The sequence below is a fragment of the Pan troglodytes genome, chromosome 2, assembly GCF_028858775.2.
Source record: "Pan troglodytes isolate AG18354 chromosome 2, NHGRI_mPanTro3-v2.0_pri, whole genome shotgun sequence".
Classification (NCBI taxonomy): Eukaryota; Metazoa; Chordata; class Mammalia; order Primates; family Hominidae; genus Pan; species Pan troglodytes.
In genome coordinates, this window is record NC_086015.1 from 44400848 (window position 1) to 44418029 (window position 17182).

Below are 17182 nucleotides of genomic sequence, written 5' to 3' on the forward strand. Positions count from 1 at the left end.
CTAACGCCTGGCCTCAAGCATCTTCCCATCTCAGCCTCCCAAAGCTGGGATTACAGGCATAAGCCACTATACTCAGCCCAAGATTATTATTTAGTCAGTATTTTCATTGAATGTCTTTTGATCTTTTTAAAAAATTAGGTATAACTTCTATTCAGTGAAATGGATAGATCTTAAGTTGTGCCCCTAAGTTGGGTGTTCTTGCCTTCTAAAAGTATGTTTTTAGAATAGTAAGGGCAATTTATAAGAATGTTTTTTTAAAGGGAAATTATACCTAAGACACTGATTTGCTTTCATTTTCAAGTTTTCTCCAAAGGACTTTGAAAGGTTTGATGAGTTTTGACAAATGCACACATCCATATACTCCACACTCTGTATAGCGCATTGCCATTACCCCAAGAAAGTGCCCACATATTCCTTCCCAGTGAATCCCTGCCCCAACTTCTGCCCCCTGGCAATCACTATTCTGATTCCTGTTACCTTCCTACTTTTGAACTTCAAATAAATGAAATCATTTCAGTATAGTATAGTATTAATTTTTTTATTTTTATTTTATTTTATTGAGACAAGGTCTTATTCTGTCACCCAGGCTGGTGTGTAGTAGTTTGATCTCAACTCATTGCAACCTCTACCTCCTGGCTTCAAGCAATTCTCCCACCTCAGTCTCCCGAGTAGCTGGGACTACAGGCGCATATGATCACACCTGGCTAATTTTTGTATTTCTTGGTAGAGACAGGGTTTCACCATATTGGCCAGGCTGGTCTTGAACTCCTGACCTCAAGTGATCCACCCACTTCGGCCTCCCAAAGTGCTGGGATTACAGGGGTCAGCCATCTGCCCAGCCTAATTTCTTTTTCTTTAACTGAGATTATTTTTAAATGAAATATTCTATGAGATTATTTTTAAGTGAAATATTCTATCACCTGGTTTAATTTTTTAAAAATAGATTTTTTGAATCTCCATTAAAACTAATGTTAGCTGGGCGTGGTGGCTCACACCTGTAATCCCAGCACTTTGGGAGACCGAGGCAGGCAGATCACTTGAGCCCAGGAGTTCGAGACCAGCCTGGCCAACATGGTGAAACCCTGTCTCTATTAAAAATACAAAAATTGGCTGCCGTGGTAGCAGGCACCTGTAATCTCAGCTATTCAGGAGGCAGAGGCAGAAGAATCGCTTGAACCTGGGAGGTGGAAGCTGCAGTGAGCCAAGATCATGGCACAGCACTCTAACCTGGGCGATAGAGTGAGACTCCATCTCAAAAAAAAAAAAAAAAAAAGAAAAGAAAAAGAAAAAAGTAAAACAAATGTTATTGTAATTCATCTCAGGGATAACCAAAATATCAGAAAACTAGACCATGCATACCCTCCCTGCAACACTGTTTTAGTACACAATTTATGAGGAAGGGCAAATAGGTATTGTTTGTGCTTCCCCAAAACTGGGGAGAAGGGGAGCTTATTTGCTACTCCATCTTAGAAGTGTGGGTCTTGCTAACACCAGAGAAAGTGGTTTATGCACCTGATTATGGGGCCAGTCCATCAATTCTACAAAGAATACCAGTGCCTGGTTTTTACCTCCCCCTCAAGTGTCTTCTGGGTCTTCTCATTTTAGGCCTCAAGGCCCTCTACCGAACTCCAACCATCATTGCCTTGGTGGTCTTGCTTGTGAGTATTGTGGTACTTGTGAGTATCACTGTCATCCAGATCCACAAGCAAGAGGTCCTCCCTCCAGGACTGAAGGTAAGTGTGAAGGGACTGGCAACAAAGGGAAGAAATGAGCATAAAGGGGAAGAAATCAATTATTCCAAAACCATGAGTTAGAAGAGCAGAAAATCCTTTCCCCCCATCTCTGGCTGAAGCCAGGAGAAGTTAGTGTAAGACGCAAGGGAGAAGGTCTGGACATGCTGGGTTTCTGATATTTGAGGCTACAAATTGAGGGTAGTGACTGACACCTTCTCCAAGGACTGTGTAGTCTTGCTTTGACTTCTGACTTCAAAGCTAAAATTTGTAACCAAGAGTTGCAGATAGCTATCAAAGATTTACCAGTTCAGCCAGGTGCGGTGGCTCACGCCTGTAAGGCACTTTGGGAGGCTGAGGCAGGTGGATTGCTTGAGTCCACGAGTTCGAGACTAGCTTGGGCAACATGGTGAAACCCATCTCTATCAAAAAAAAAAAAAAAAAAAATTTACCAGTTAGTGCACTTTCCATTTTGACCAGTTTATCTGTTCTCCCAACCACACAACCCTGATAATGAGTAAAGACCGAGGCTGAGCACAGTGGCTCATGTCTGTAATTCCAGCACTTCGAGAGGCCGAGGAAGAAGGATTGCTTGAGCCCAGGAGTTCAAGACCAACCTGGGCAATATAGAGAGACTCCATCTCTACCAAAAAGAAATTTTTCCAAAAAAAGGAAAAAATAAGTCAAGACCAGGAGACCCAGGCACCTCTTCTAGCCTAGGCTGAGTGAACAAAAAATCAAGAACTTGAGAAGGTCTCCTTGAGCTCTATTTGTGCTGCTACTCTTTTTTTTTTTTTTTTTTTTTTACATATAACTAAAACAATTTTTTATTCTTACCACGTGGGATGCATTGTGAAATATTCTATGTTCTTTCATGTAAAGAAAAATGAGGGTCACATTTTAGTAAAAAAGTTTCACAAATCACTAATATGTTATAATCTATAACTCCCATAACTGCTCTAAAGCATTAACAATGCTAAGCTATAATTTTAGGGGAATATATATTCGTGCTCCTTCTTAGAATTAGCCCATGATAGTATTTTAGGGACTCAACTCAGAGAAAAAAAATTTAACATAGCCTTGTTGCCATGTATCCAACCTGGACATGGTACATGCTTTCAGTGAGTTTAAATCACCTACCTTCCTAGGCCCAAAATCTGAGGGAATGACTTCCAACTATGTAACAGGACCCTTTGTCTGTATTATACATTTTATATATGTCTTTTCATGTACATTATTTCATTTGATCCTCACAACAACCCTGTGAGGTAGGCCGGGGGGAAAATGTTAGATTCACTTTATAGATGACGAAGTTAAGGTTCAGAGAGGTTAAGTGACTTTCTCAGTTACCATATACCTAGTACGAAGCAGACAGAATAAGAACCACTAACTTTTGTGGTTGGGGGCCCTTTTCTCTAAACCACATAGCTTCTGAGAGTATAATGTAACCCAAAACATTTTTACCGCTTCATCCTCATTTCCTTATTGTTAATTCAACTTTTTTTTTTTTTTTTTTAGACGGAGTCTCGCTCTGTCACCCAGGCTGGAATGCAGTGGCGCGATCTTGGCTCACTGCAGCCCCTGCCTCCTGGTTTCAAGTGATTCTCCTGCCTTCAAGTGATTCTCCTGCCTCAGTCTCTCGAGTAGCTGGGATTACAGGCGCCTGCCACCATGCCTGGCTAATTTTTGTATTTTTAGTAGAGATGGGGTTTCGCCATGTTGGCCAGGCTGGTCTCAAATGCCTGACCTTGGGGCATCCAGCTGCCTTGGCCTCCCAAAGTGCTGAGATTACAGGCATGAGCCACCGTGCCCAGCCTGTTAACTCAACTTTTTATAGGATATGATAAAAGACCTAATTCTAAATTCACCAAATTTATGCTTCTCTATCAATGAAAACTTATGGTCACAGAACACATTTTTTTTTTGGAAAGCACTGTCTCCTTGGCTCTAGTCTAAAGGAACGTAAGCAATATGAAGGACCCTAGAGGCCAAGGAAATTGAAGAGAAGTCAGAGGAAGGGATATAAAATGGAATGTATTAATGGATTTTAGCCCCTTTAAGCTTGTACTTTTGTGAGAGGGTTCAATGGAGAGCTTTAATGCAGATGAGACTTGAAGCTTCTGAAGAAGATCTAAGTCTTGATGAGGTTATTCAAACTCAAATCTTGAATGCATAATGATGATAGGCCATGGTCTTCAAAAACGTGGTACTTGATGCTCTCCCAGAGTGCTAGGATTTGAATGCCACAATACATATTGACTCATGTTTTTGTCCATTAATGGTCCGTGGGTTTCTTTAAATGAAGTCCATTTTAGAGTCCATAGATTTCAGTGTTCTGCAAAACTGTCGGGGATCCTAGGCTCCCAGCGCATCCCAGATGCTCCGCCCCACCCATGGCGTCCGCTGCTACTCTTGAGTCTAGAACATGTGCTGTGTTCCTTCCAACACTTCCCTCAACAACACACCCCCGGCAAAAAAAAAAAAAAAAATTACTCAGGACCTTGTGCTTAGTCCCAGAGGCCCCTCTTAGTTCTCAACAAGTCCATCCCCAAATGATCTTTAGGCTCAGAATCATAATATATCCCCAGGCTTGGCTCTGAGGGTGCCCTTGGAGACAGGAGGTGATTCCATGAGAGGCTGACAAAGGAAAGATGAAGCAAGTTGATGAGTCCTTCAATCATTTTGGGTAGGGGTCAGCAAACATTTCTCATAAAGGGTCAAATAGTATATATTTTAGGCTTTGAGGTCCATTTATAGTCTCTGTTTTATAACTCTTCTTTGTTTTTTGACTCATTAAGAGTGTACAAACCCTTCTTAGCTGTGCCATAGGGACCAGGTAATTCAGCCACGTTCTTTGAATCTCATTTAACATTTACACTTGACCTCACAAGTCTTTTCCATATCTTCCTGCTGTTAGTGACTATTCAAAGGTAATATTTGAAATACATAGACATTTTTAAAAGAAAAGAAACTAATATTGTTTGGGACTCTAAGGATGGGTTTGAGCTAACATTCTAAGGCAGGTTTTCTAAAAGATTAGAGTAAAATCTCCATTAGATAATATAATAGCATTTGGTTCCTTGATAGGATATTTTATTTAAGAATCTCAGCCCTCATGAATAATGTGAATTAAAAATTTTAAAAAACCTTATGCAATCACCCAATAATGAGAAGAAAGCAAATTACCCAGTTGTCCAAAGATAGTAGCTGAGGCCTAAAAGAAGCTGTTTTCCCAAGCTCCAGGCACTGCCTTCTACAAACTACTGTATATAAAATTGGGACTTTGGGAGGCCGAGGCAGGCGGATCACGAGGTCAGGAGATTGAGACCGTCCTGGCTAACGTGGTGAAACCCCATCTCTACTAAAAATACAAAAAATTAGCTGGGCGTGGTGGTGGGCGCCTGTAGTCCCAGCTAGCTACTCAGGAGGCTGAGGCAGGAGAATGGCGTGAACCCGGGAGGTGGAGGTTGCAGTGAGCTGACATAGTGCCAACTGCATTCCAGCCTGGGCAACAGAGCGAGACTCTGTCTCAAAAAAAAAAAAAAAAAAAAAAAAAAGGACCTGCAACTAAGAGTAATATATTTTTTATTTTTTATTTTATTGTTATTATTTTGTGAGACGGAGTCGTGCTCTGTCACCTAGGCTGGAGTGCAGTGGCATGATCTTGGCTCGCCCCAACCTCTGCCTCCACAGTTCAAGTGATTCTACTGCCTCAGCCTCCCAAGTAGCTAGGATCACAGGTGCCCACCACCATGCCCAGCTAATTTTTTCTTGCTGTATTTTTAGTACAGATAGGGTTTCACCGTGTTGACCAGGCTAGTCTTGAACTCCTGACCTCAGGTGATCCACCCACCTCAGCCTCCCAGTGGTGGGATTATAGGCATGAGCCACCGTGCCCAGCCGCAACTAAGAGTAATATCTCTTTACACTTTGTATAGTGCTATTCAGTTAAGTCAGCGCTTTTCCCTGATTACATCACTTAGTTCTTATGCCAACCATAGAAGGTGGACAAAGCGAGCACCATGACTGCCATTTTGAAAGTGAGAAAATACAGGTTTGGTCAGTGAATGACAGGTCCAGAACTGAAACCTGGTCCCTTCTGTTCCCAAGGCCAGGGCTCTCTTCACTGCCTCCCACTTCTCCCTGACCCTGAGTTCTGAATGGAGATCCCAAGTGGAGGGAAGGGATTGGCCTCAGATAAGAGAACACTTCCTGCTTTGCACAGGATGGAAGGTAGGGAGGATGCATGCAGATGTGGGAAGGTTTGTTGAATTGAGGGAGAGGAGTTAAGCCTAGTACCACCCTTAGACCCTGATAGCTGGGCTGCCTGCCCTGGGCCCCACATTTCAGAAAGACCAGCTCTAGCTGCACTTCAGGCTTATCTCTCTCTATGACCCAAACGAATGTGTTTACCCAGAGCCCATGCTTCCCCTTCTAGAACACACTGTGGTGCCCAAGACTTCAGAATCTAGGGTCTTCGTGGACCTCCAGAAGGTGGACATCACCAATGGTCTGAGGGGTGGCCAAGAGGCAGCTGCTTACAGGGAGTGTAAACAGAGCATAGCTGTGTGGTCTGAACTGTCCACACACAGGTGCATGGGCTCTTTATTCTGTGAGAACAGGTTTGGGAAAGGGACAGGGCAGAAGCCTCTATTCATAAAATTTTGTCTCTAATCCTACAAATGTTAGAAATGGGCTGGTTAAGGCAGTTGCCAGCTGATGGCTTCTACTTGTTCTGGACAGTAACAGGCAAGTCCTCTGTTCACAATGGAGAGACATGGAGGAATCAGATGGAAGACTAGTAAAATGAGTAGATAAAAATAGATCCCTGGGCAGTCTAGAGGGCACTGTTGAAGGAGAAAACCACACATGTTGAATGCTACTGTCTTAGGTTGGGCTCTCCAAGTCAAAGACATACGTGCAAGTAGATCATCTGGGGATGATCCCAGGAAACACTGGTGAGGGACTAGGGAACTGAGATGGGTCAGGCAGCCAAGAGAGGGCCTGCTATGCAGCAGGTCAGCACTGTGGGCAACTGGGACTCAGTCCTGCTTGAGACCCTGTGAGCTGGTACAGAGAACTCAAAGTTGTCCCATATCAAGGGGCATACAGGCATGTGCCTCCCAGATATCCCAGTCAAGGGCATATTTATTCACCAGCTTCCATCAGTCATTAGCTGAGAGGCTGCTCCCTGGATGTTAACTCTCTAGTCCTTCTGGCATATTTTGTGATCAGGTAGACTCGGGCCACTAGTTAAGCCTTCAGGCAGGTGGAAGATGGATGGTTCTACATCACAGTAGTAAGGCCTGAGGGGATGTGGGCAGAGAATTGCCAGTGACTACTCCATGTAAATAATATTGTTATTATCCCTGTATTGCAGATGAGAAAACAGGAAAAGAAAGGGCAAATAGCTTCCCATAGTTACACAGATTGACAATAGCAGAACTGGTGTAAAGGAAAGAAAAGAGAACAGACAACAGTGGCCTTAAACAAGGGTTTGGAGGAACCAGGAGACACACCCTCCACCAATCAGCAGGCAGTTCAAAGAGGGGATTTTAAATCTCTTCTGAATCTTGGTAACAGACCTTAGCCACCATTGCAAGGGACAGGAAATTGTAAAACACAGGAAGATGAGCTCGGAAGGTCCATTCTGCTTAATTGGGTGGATTAAATGTGAGAAAAGACAGATGTTCTGGGCCAGTTGAACCAGAAACAGAATGACAGCTTTGGAAGAGAGTGTTCCACATGCAGTTTTTCTCAGGATATGGAGAGATCTCTCTTTTTTTGTTTTGAAGAGGATTGCAGGTGATGAAGTTGAGCAAATATGAGGGATTTTAAATTATTTGTTATGTTTATTTTTTTATACCATGAGCCCTGTTTTGCTTTCGTGTGAAGCTGACAGTTGGTTCTAAAGGGCCAGCTCTACAACAGCCTGTCTGGAGGGCTCTGAAATGTTACAGAGGACTCTAATGCAAGGTCATATCTGGCTATTAAATCTAACCTTGGCTTGCCTAACCCTGGTTTATGTGAGGTTATGGTCAGAACTATTAAAATGCAGTCAAGGGGCGAAAATGTCTGAGTCTCTTGTGTTACTGGTCTGACTTGCTCCACAAGCTTGAAGAGTAAACATGATGCCATCACTTGTAATTTTCACTCGGCCCCCACTCCCCCGCTTTATCATCATGAAGTCCAATACCTTCCTCTTGAGGCTTCACCCTCCCTACCCCTAATCATAACCATCCAAGAATTTTAGAGCTTCTCAGTCCAATGATCAATACTATTGTACTGCCTCTTGCAGCCATGTGATGTCACTGTTGAAGATGGGTTCTGCACAGTCTAAAGGTTTTAAGGATGGGCTTTTCCACTGTGACCTGCTCAGCCCACATTAGTTCCCCATACTGGGTCCAAGATCATAAGCCATTTTAGTCTACACTCCCATGCTCAGCCATTACTCTCCAAAGCAAAACCACTGGCCCAGTCTGTGTTGAAATCATTCCCTTTTAACCCTCATTGAGCCTTGCTCATCAGTCTGGATTTCTGGTGCCTTGTAGCCCACCCTGGTCTACTTCTTGGAGAGTAAGAGTTGGATAATTAGTTTCTTTTTTTTTTTTTTTTTTTTTTTTTTCAGAAAGCCTCGGTCTCCTTATGCAAATGGGTCCTCTCCTCCAGCCAGATCTGCACACCCCTTAACTAAGACTTTACTTTCAAGGGACTTTTTGTTTAAATAAGAAAGTCTGCAATGCACCTGATTACTGAACAGTCATGCCATTACACTTGGTTTCCTTGGAGCTCAGTGAAAACATCATGGCTATGAGTACAGGTTTTAGAGTCCGTTAGACTCAGGCTTGATCCCAGGTCTGTGATCTTGGGCATTTACTTACTACTGTAAGCCTCGGTTTGCCCATGTGTCGAATGGTATGATATGATATGATATGATATGATAACATATGTCTTATACAGGCAATAACACAAAGCACTTTCTGCAGTGCCTAGAATAAGTGCAGGACAAGGCTTATTACTACTACTATTTATTATCATAGTAATATGATAATAATAATAAACAAATCTAAGAAAGTTGACCTTATGATTCTGCTTTCGCTATTGCTTTAGACAGATCACACAATCCTTAAGTGTTGGACCAAGGAGACTGGCCCTTTCAGTTAACATTAATTGCATTCACTGTTAGATACAGAGTAATTTAACCAGTTTCCTTATTCTATACATTTCTAAACTGAAAGACTGCTTCCTTTCAGTTAATCCACTGTGTCTTCAGATCCACATTTGAGCCATGCTTTTTCTGACACTGCATTAGACAGAGGATTACTTACTACTTTTTATCCGAACATCACCTTGCCAGCTGAACTGAAATTCATTCCCATCCCCTCTCCCCCAAAAGAATCACACTGAGTTTCACTGTTTAGGCAAAAGAGCTCTGAAAACTGGTTAAAGACCATTTTTCCCACTTTTGAAAATGTCAGTGAATGATGGTAGGGCTAGATCCGTGTGAGTCGGTAGAGGTGGGCCTATATCAGCAGGTGCCAGAGGGACAGCCATTTCTCCAGTCTCACAGAGCAAAGTCTGGCTGCTGCAGACCCTGGTGAAAGCTGGATCCCAGTTGGAGTTACAAATGAGAATGGATACTCTTCTCTCTGATCTTGGCCCAGCAGCCCTGAGCCTCAGAAACACAGGAAAAACATGCACCCTTTTTGAAGGGTTGGAATAAAGATTTGAGGAAAGGAAGGTGACAGTTTTTCTCCTATTATCTCTCTCTTCTTGTTTTATGGTTCAGCACCAGGCGTGGCAGGGCGGGCTGGAGTGGTGGTGATCAGGTCAGGAGCAGGGGGGAGGAAAGAAAGCAGACCAAGAATATAGAGGCCTGGACCTCTTTAGTTTAGTGCCTGGTTTCCTTCTTGCCTTCAGTTTCAACCTGTACTTTAATCTCCCTGTGAGTCGCTGCCTGTGACAGATTATGAACAATGCCACCCTTGTTCCCCATGAGGGATGTCAGGTCAGGATCCTGATCAACATTCATCATACTGAAGGGCTGAGATTAAGAGGCTGTCCAAGTTCACATACCAGTGAACACAGATGTTCTATTTCAAAATAATGGAGAGGCTATGATTCAGGAGCTGGAGCAACTTTTTAAAAATATGGTCCCATTTTGAACAAAACAAGCATTTGTAATATAGATAATAAAAAGTTGGAAACCTCCTAAATGTATAGGATCAGGAAATTGGTTAAATTACTCTGTACCTAAAAGTGAATACAATGAATGTATGAAAATGGTGATATCAATCTGTTTCTACTGTCAGGAAGACATGTTCATGATATACTTTTAAGAAAACAGCATTGCATGGCCAGATGCGGTAGCTCATCCCTGTAATACCAGCAGCATTTTGGGAGGCGGAGGTGGGTGAATCACTTGAGCCCAGGAGTTCGAGACCAGGCTGGGAAACATGGCGAAACCCTGTCTTTACAAAAAATATAAAAATTAGCCAGGTGTGATGGTGCACACCTGTAATCCCAGCTACTCGAAAAGCTGGGGCTGAGAATCGATTGAGCCTGAGAAGTTGAGGCTGCAGTGAGTCGTTGGTGGCACCACTGCATATATACAATGATATATGTATATATCCAGATACATATATACATATATTGTTAGAAAAGATACAACAAGGGCTAACGCAATAGTTGGATTTGAGGGATGCTTTGTTTTCTTTTCTGTTTTTCTTATTTTGTGATTTTATTTGTTTATTTTGCTTGACTGGCTTTTCTATATATGCTAATAGCCTGTATTTATGAGTAGCCATTAAGCATTAGGCATATAGCCTCCTATTTACTTCTGCAAGTAAGTCCTCTAAAGATGAGGGAACCCAGAAAGGTTAGGCAACTTACCCAGTCCAGCATCATAAAATCAAGAATCCATCTGAGTCAGCTTGCCTCCAGACCCAACTTCATCATCTTCTGTGGGACAGGCTAGGTTAACCCAAAGGTGGTGCGGTGGGAGACTTCAGGCCACCCTGAAGGCCTCTGGATGCCCTAGGATGACTCTGAGCACAAACAGATACGGGGCTTAGGTATGCATTGCTAATTCCAAATTCTATAGGCTACTAATACATGCTCTTTCCTGGTCAGGTTTGGTCCAGAGCCTGGGCTGGGCCAAACCTGCAGGTGAAGCTTTCTAGTGCCTGCTCAACTTGGACAAATTGGTCCAGGACTCTCAGCCTACTCTCCTGCACACAGCCAGCCCCAGCACTGCCCAGCAACACCTGCCTGTTCATTTGTTGACATACACATTGCCAAAGTGTGATCAATATGTCAATATTATTTTTTTATTTTGCTTTTTTTCTCCTTAATTATGAATACTTTAATTCTGAGCACTGATACAGGTATTAACATGCCTCAGCCGGGCGTGGTGGCTCACGCCTGTAATCCCAGCACTTTGGGAGGCCGAGGCGGGTGGATCACTTGAGGTCGGGAGTTTGAGACCAGCCTGCCCAACATGGTGAAACCTCATCTCTACTAAAAACACAAAAATTAGCCGGGGATGGTGGTGGGCACCTGTAATCCCAGCTACTTGGGAGGCTGAGGCAGGAGAATCACTTGAACCTGGGAGGCAGAGTTTGCAGTGAGCTGAGATCGTGCCACTGCAATCCAGCCTGGGTGATAAGAGTGAACTCCATCTCAAAAAAAAAAAAAAAAAAAGAAAAAAGGAAATGCCTCTACCCTGTGAAAAACTTCTTATAACTTCTTCCTATGCTTTTATTTTGGTTGTTTATTTTTAGACTGATAAGCCTAGAAGTTTGGAAATAGAGGGCATCCAGGTGACTATTCATTTTCCGTCTGAGATGAAGATGGCTTTTGTACCTCTCCCCAGAGGTCTGAATGAGGAAGAATCAGGCAACTCAATTGTATGCAAGATCCATGAAGTACAATTCTCAACCTTGGCTGAGTGTTGGACTCACCTGGGACTTTTAAAACCTGTTGATGCCTGAGTCCACTCTCAGAGATTCTGATTTAATTGGTATGGGGTGTAGACTTGGCATTGGGGGATTTTTTAAGCTCTCCAGGTGATTCTAATGCATTGCAAAGTGATAATTATTTCCTAGAACCTGCCCTACCTTTCCTCATCCCCTTCCCTCACAATCCAAGGAGACAAAATTGGTTTGGAGAAAATAGTTTTTCTTATTGATTAGCCCTTCCCTAAGCGAAGCAGTGTGGATTAAGGTACTCAGCGTTCTCAGCGGCCCACTGAGAAAGCAGTCCTCAGAGGAGTCCCGCCCATTCTGACTCTCCCTTTCCCTTTTTATTCAGTATGGTATTGTGCTGGATGCCGGGTCTTCAAGAACCACAGTCTACGTGTATCAATGGCCAGCAGAAAAAGAGAATAATACCGGAGTGGTCAGTCAAACCTTCAAATGTAGTGTGAAAGGTAAGGACTGAAGTGTGTCTGGGAGTCACAATGGGCAGCAAGGTAGAGTTCTAAGTGTTTTGGAGGCCTGGAGAGGTCCTGAGATGTTGCTTGGAGGCAGGGAATAAGCATTGGACTGGGAGTCAGGAAATAGGAGATCGTGTGCTAGTGCTGCTACTCATCAGTGGAATAAACTTGCTCTAGTCACTTCCCTTCTCTGGGCCTCAGTTTTTTCATCTGTATACATGGAAAGGGTTGGCGTCAAGAACTGTGAATGGTCTGAGATTTTACCCTGCCATATTTTCATGGGTGCTGGAAGACACAAGACTCCTGGGTCAGAAATAAAGGACAATTTGTTACTCACAGGAGTAGCCCAGAGTATCAGCATTTTCTTATACTGGTTCTGATTCCCAATTTGCCCAGGATGATGGAAAGACGGACAGATAGTATGCACTCATGCAATAGGTTCTGTCATAGGAAAGGAAATCTGGGATTTTAGGGAAGCATTTATAATGGGCAGTGAGCATGCCTGCCTTTTGCTGTGGAGGGAAACACAAGGGACACATGGATAGCTGTCTTCCAGCAGTGATAAGGAGTAGTCCTGTGTATTGATGGCGAGGCAGACAGAGAATGACAATATGTAAACAAATGGACATGGCTCTGTTCCAGTAAAGCTTTATTTATGGACACTGAAATTTTGAATTTCATATAATTCTCATATCATGAAATGTAATTCTTCCTGTAAATTTTTTCCCACCATTAAAAAATGTAAAAACTCTCTTAGCTCACAGGCTGTACAAAAAAAAGGTGGTATACTGGATTTGGCCCATGGGGTGCCAACCCCTGAAATGGAGTATTATCAGCAATGATAATTAATGATCCGCCATGCAGCTCCCTGTCTTTTCCACAACATATTCTGAGTTTTATATTAACTGTTTCCTTGTTCTTTATAGTTTTGTCTTATGTATGTAGTGTTTCTGTTTTTTAAAACAAAATTAAACATGTATTTATATAAATGGAATCAACATATTTTATGCCGTATTTGCTTTGTTCACTAACAACATTGGGTTTTTAAGATTCATCTGCATTGATATGAGTAACTATCTTGTTCATTTCCTTTCCTTTTTTTTTTTTCTTTTTTTTTTTTTTTTTGAGACAGAGTCTCACTCTGTTGCCCAGGCTGGAGTGCAGTGGCATAATCTTGGCTCACTGCAATCTCTGCCTCCTGGGTTCAAGCGATTCTCCTGCCTCCACCTCCCAAGTAGCTGGGATTACAGGTGCCTGCCACCACGCCTGGCTAATTTTTGTATTTTTAGTATAGATGGGGTTTCACCATGTTGGCCAGGCTGGCTTCGAACTCCTGACCTCAAGTGATCCACCTGCCTCGGCCTCCCAAAGTGCTGGGATTACAGGTGTGAGCCACCGTGCTCGGCCTCATTTTTCCTTGTTGACGGGCATTTGTATTTTCTTGGTTACTAATAAAACTTAATATCTTTCCATATATTTATAGGCATTTCTGTTTTCTGTGAAATGCATGTTCATGTCTTTTGTTCATTTTTCTATTGAATTGTTGAATTTTTCTTACTAATTCATTGAAATTCTTTATAAATATTCTAAATATGAATTCTTTGCCATTATTATTATCATATTATTGCTAATACCGTCTCACAGTTTGTAGTTTGTCTTTTTAGTTTCTTCGCGATGTGTCTTGATGAAAAGTTCTTGATTCTTATGTAAATACAACCATCAATATTCCTTTTTGTGGCTTGCTCTTTTGTATGTTTTATTTAAGAAATCCTTTTCTATCTTGAGGTCATACAGACCTTTTTCTATGAAAAGTGTTATAATTTTGCCTTTTACAATTAAGTAATTAGTCCAAGTAATTGAGCCTAGTTAGGGAGTGTGTATATGTGTAAGCCTTTTTCAAAGCCACTTATCTTCCTCGTTCGAGCATTAGGATCTTCAGTTGGCCTGTAGCCTCCCAACCAGGGTGTTCTGAATGTGCCCAGTGTATCCTTGAGCCCACAGGACAACAGGTTAGAGACTCCAGACCTGTCCTCCCAGCCCGAGCAGCCTCCTTTGTTTCCCTCCGTGAGCTGCCAAAACATTGTAAGTTCATGGGGATCATGGCATTGAAAAACTTGGAAAGCAGAGTTAGTCTTTCTCACCGGGAGACCAAGAGTCTTCTTTGGCTAATCAGAGTGAATTCTGATCATCTGCCCTCTGAGGAGGGCAGCCAGGAGCTTGCCTACCCTGATGCACAGGTGTTCCAGGTTAGGCTCTCCAGAAGCAGATGTAGAGACAGATTATGGAGTGCAAGGTGGTTATTAGAGATGCACTATTATAGCAGAAAGTGGGCAGAGAGAAGTACTGGACAAAAAAAGAGAAGTCAAACTTCAACTCAGGCCTGATGAAGCTTCAGCTGATCCGTTATGCTGCACTGGGTTGAAATGGTGTAAAGTGGCTTGGCTGTAATACCCCCTGTTGCTGCCACTCTTGGATGTTTGCCACCCTGGAAAGAGCAAGATCTTGAGCAAGGCAGCTCTCTGCAGCTCAGGCAGACCCTGAAGAAGCTGACAGCTGGGACAATAAGTCTATTTGAAGGGGTATATTGCACGGCACGGTTTTGGATTCACCACATAAGGGACTTGGATATTTTCCTTTAATTTTTTTTTTTTTTTTTTTTTGAGATAGGGTCTCATTCTGTCTCCCAGGCTGGAGTGCAGTGGCACAATCATGGCTCGCTGCAGCCTAGACTTCCTGGGTTCAAGCAGTCTTCCTATCTCAGCCTCCTGAGTAGCTGGGACTACAGACATTGCCACCACATCTGGCTAATTTTATTTTTTGTAGAGATGGGGTCTCACTATGTTGCCCAGGCTGGTCTTGAACTTCTGGGCTCAAGCCATCCTCCTGCCTCAGCCTCCCAAAGTGCTGAGATTACAGGTGTGAGCCACTGCACCCAGCGGATATTTTCTGAGTATTGCTTGCTTGTTATCCACAAGATGCAGGCAGCTGTAGCCTTGCTCTGACCTCAACCAGCGATCCTCTATCTGCTCAGGTAATGCCTGAGCCATTTCCTCACCTTCAACCATGAAATAGGGCAGCAGGCTGCTCCTTTCAAAGACAGAGACTATGTGCTCCAAGGAAAGAGAAGATAGTGTAGGATCGAGATTGAGACTTCACCTCATCCCTACTGTGTGAACCCTGGAAAGTTATCTAACCTCTCTGAGTCTTGACTTCCTCATCTCTAAAGTAAAAAACATAATAATAGTTATACCTACCCTACAGGAGTGATTTGAAGACTAAATGACATAATGTTGTAAAAGAAATGCCTGGCATACGGTAAGTGCTCAATAAGCATTAACTGTTATTCATGGGGCACCACAATCAGAGCTCCTGGTGGATCCTCTTGCCACTTGTTACTCTGTCCCACAGTTACAAGATCTCTGTCTTTAGACCCAGGAGGGCAATTCAACCAAGTTAGTCCTGATGGCCTTACGACTGTGGGGAAAAACAAGACTTACATGGGGAGGTGCTATGGCAGTCCCTCAGGGGAAGGGTTCCTTGGCCCACCTTGGATGGCATATGTGATTTGAGGAGGCACAGAGTCATGGAGGCCACAGCATATCCATAAATGGATCTTCCCTTCCCTGATCACAGTAGCCTCAGGGATCTATATATACTCTGAACGAACAGAAGACCACAAACTAAAGCTCAAATTACAGAGTTGAAGGTCAGCAAGTGTCATCCCCTCAAAGGCTTGTGGCTTCTCCAAGGATAATTTGGGTTTCTGCTTCCTCCATTGCAAACTTCCCAGGACTCCCCTGTCTTGGCCAAACAGAAGGGGGTGATGAATGCTTGCTCACCCAGCAGGGATTCCCAGATGCCTAGGCCCTCAGAAATTTCTTTCTGGTTGGTATCAACCCCCAGTTGCTACTGTTTTCCATGAGTTCATTGCCTTTGCTGGCGGTTTCTGTGCTGGTGTCTGTACCTCTGGCTGCTTGTGGTGAAGCCACCTCCTGGAGGTGCTGGGTTCTCTGCATGCGTCTCATCTCATCTGCAGTACTCATGCCTGCTGCTGCCTTTCCCCACAAGGGACATTCACAATGTCTTTCCTTTAAACCAGTGACTAAAAATTACTTAAGCTCCACTAGAGCCTAAACTTAACTATCTCCTCCATTAAAATCCCTCAAAGAGTTGCATCAGAAACCAGGCCACCATAGTATTAAAAAAACATCCTTTGCCTCTGGGTGCAGTGGCTCATGCCTGTAATCCCAGCACTTTGGGAGGCTGAGGCGGGTGGATCACCTGAGGCAAAGAGTTTGAGACCAGCCTGGCCAACATGATGAAACTCCATCTCTACTAAGAATACAAAAATTAGCCGGGCTTGGTGGTGGGCGCCTATAATCCCAGCTACTCGGGAGGCTGAGGCAGGAGAATTGCTTGAACCCAGAAGGCAGAAGTTGCAGTGAGTGGAAATCATGCCACTGCACTCCAGCCTGGGTGACAGAGCGAGACTTCATTTCAAAAAAAAAAATCATTTGCCAATAGTTGGCCGGAGCTCAAGCTGAGGTGCATGTCTTTGGCTTCTGTTTCCCCTCAAGTAAGTTTTGTGCCGTCTGTTTAACCCTCTCTCCCCATATTGAAATAGCAATTTCAGTGCTCCTCTCATGGGACCAAGTATCCAAGTCCAAGCAGTTTAGAAGCCTGTGAATCCTATCTCCTTTTCCCTCTAGAAGGCTTAATGGACCTTATGCAAACAGGCTGTCTGGTGACATACTCCCAAGGTTTCACCATTCTATCTCGCCTCTCACCAGCCGCTAACCAGAGACCAGCTCCTTGCAGATTATATTTTGTTTATCCCAGATTGGACTAGCCAATCTCCTTACTATAGAGATGTATGGTGGTTTGAAAGTCTCATTGATTGATTGATTTAATAAATATGTATTAGGTGCCTGCTGTTTGATACGAACTGTTCTTGGCACCAGGAATTCAGAAATAAACAATATATACAAAATCTGTGGTTATGTGTTATGAGACTTGC

General features: G+C 43.3%; 1 protein-coding gene across 1 annotated transcript in view; it reads left to right on the forward strand.

The window, feature by feature from the left end:
* ENTPD3 (ectonucleoside triphosphate diphosphohydrolase 3) overlaps positions 1-17182 on the forward strand; it is a 43041-nt gene that overhangs the window by 3245 nt on the left and 22614 nt on the right. Inside the window, exons 3-4 of the mRNA XM_001135726.7 lie at positions 1606-1733; positions 12042-12159. Of these exons, the coding sequence (XP_001135726.1) occupies positions 1606-1733; positions 12042-12159 (246 nt within the window). The remainder of the gene's footprint in view (positions 1-1605; positions 1734-12041; positions 12160-17182) is intronic.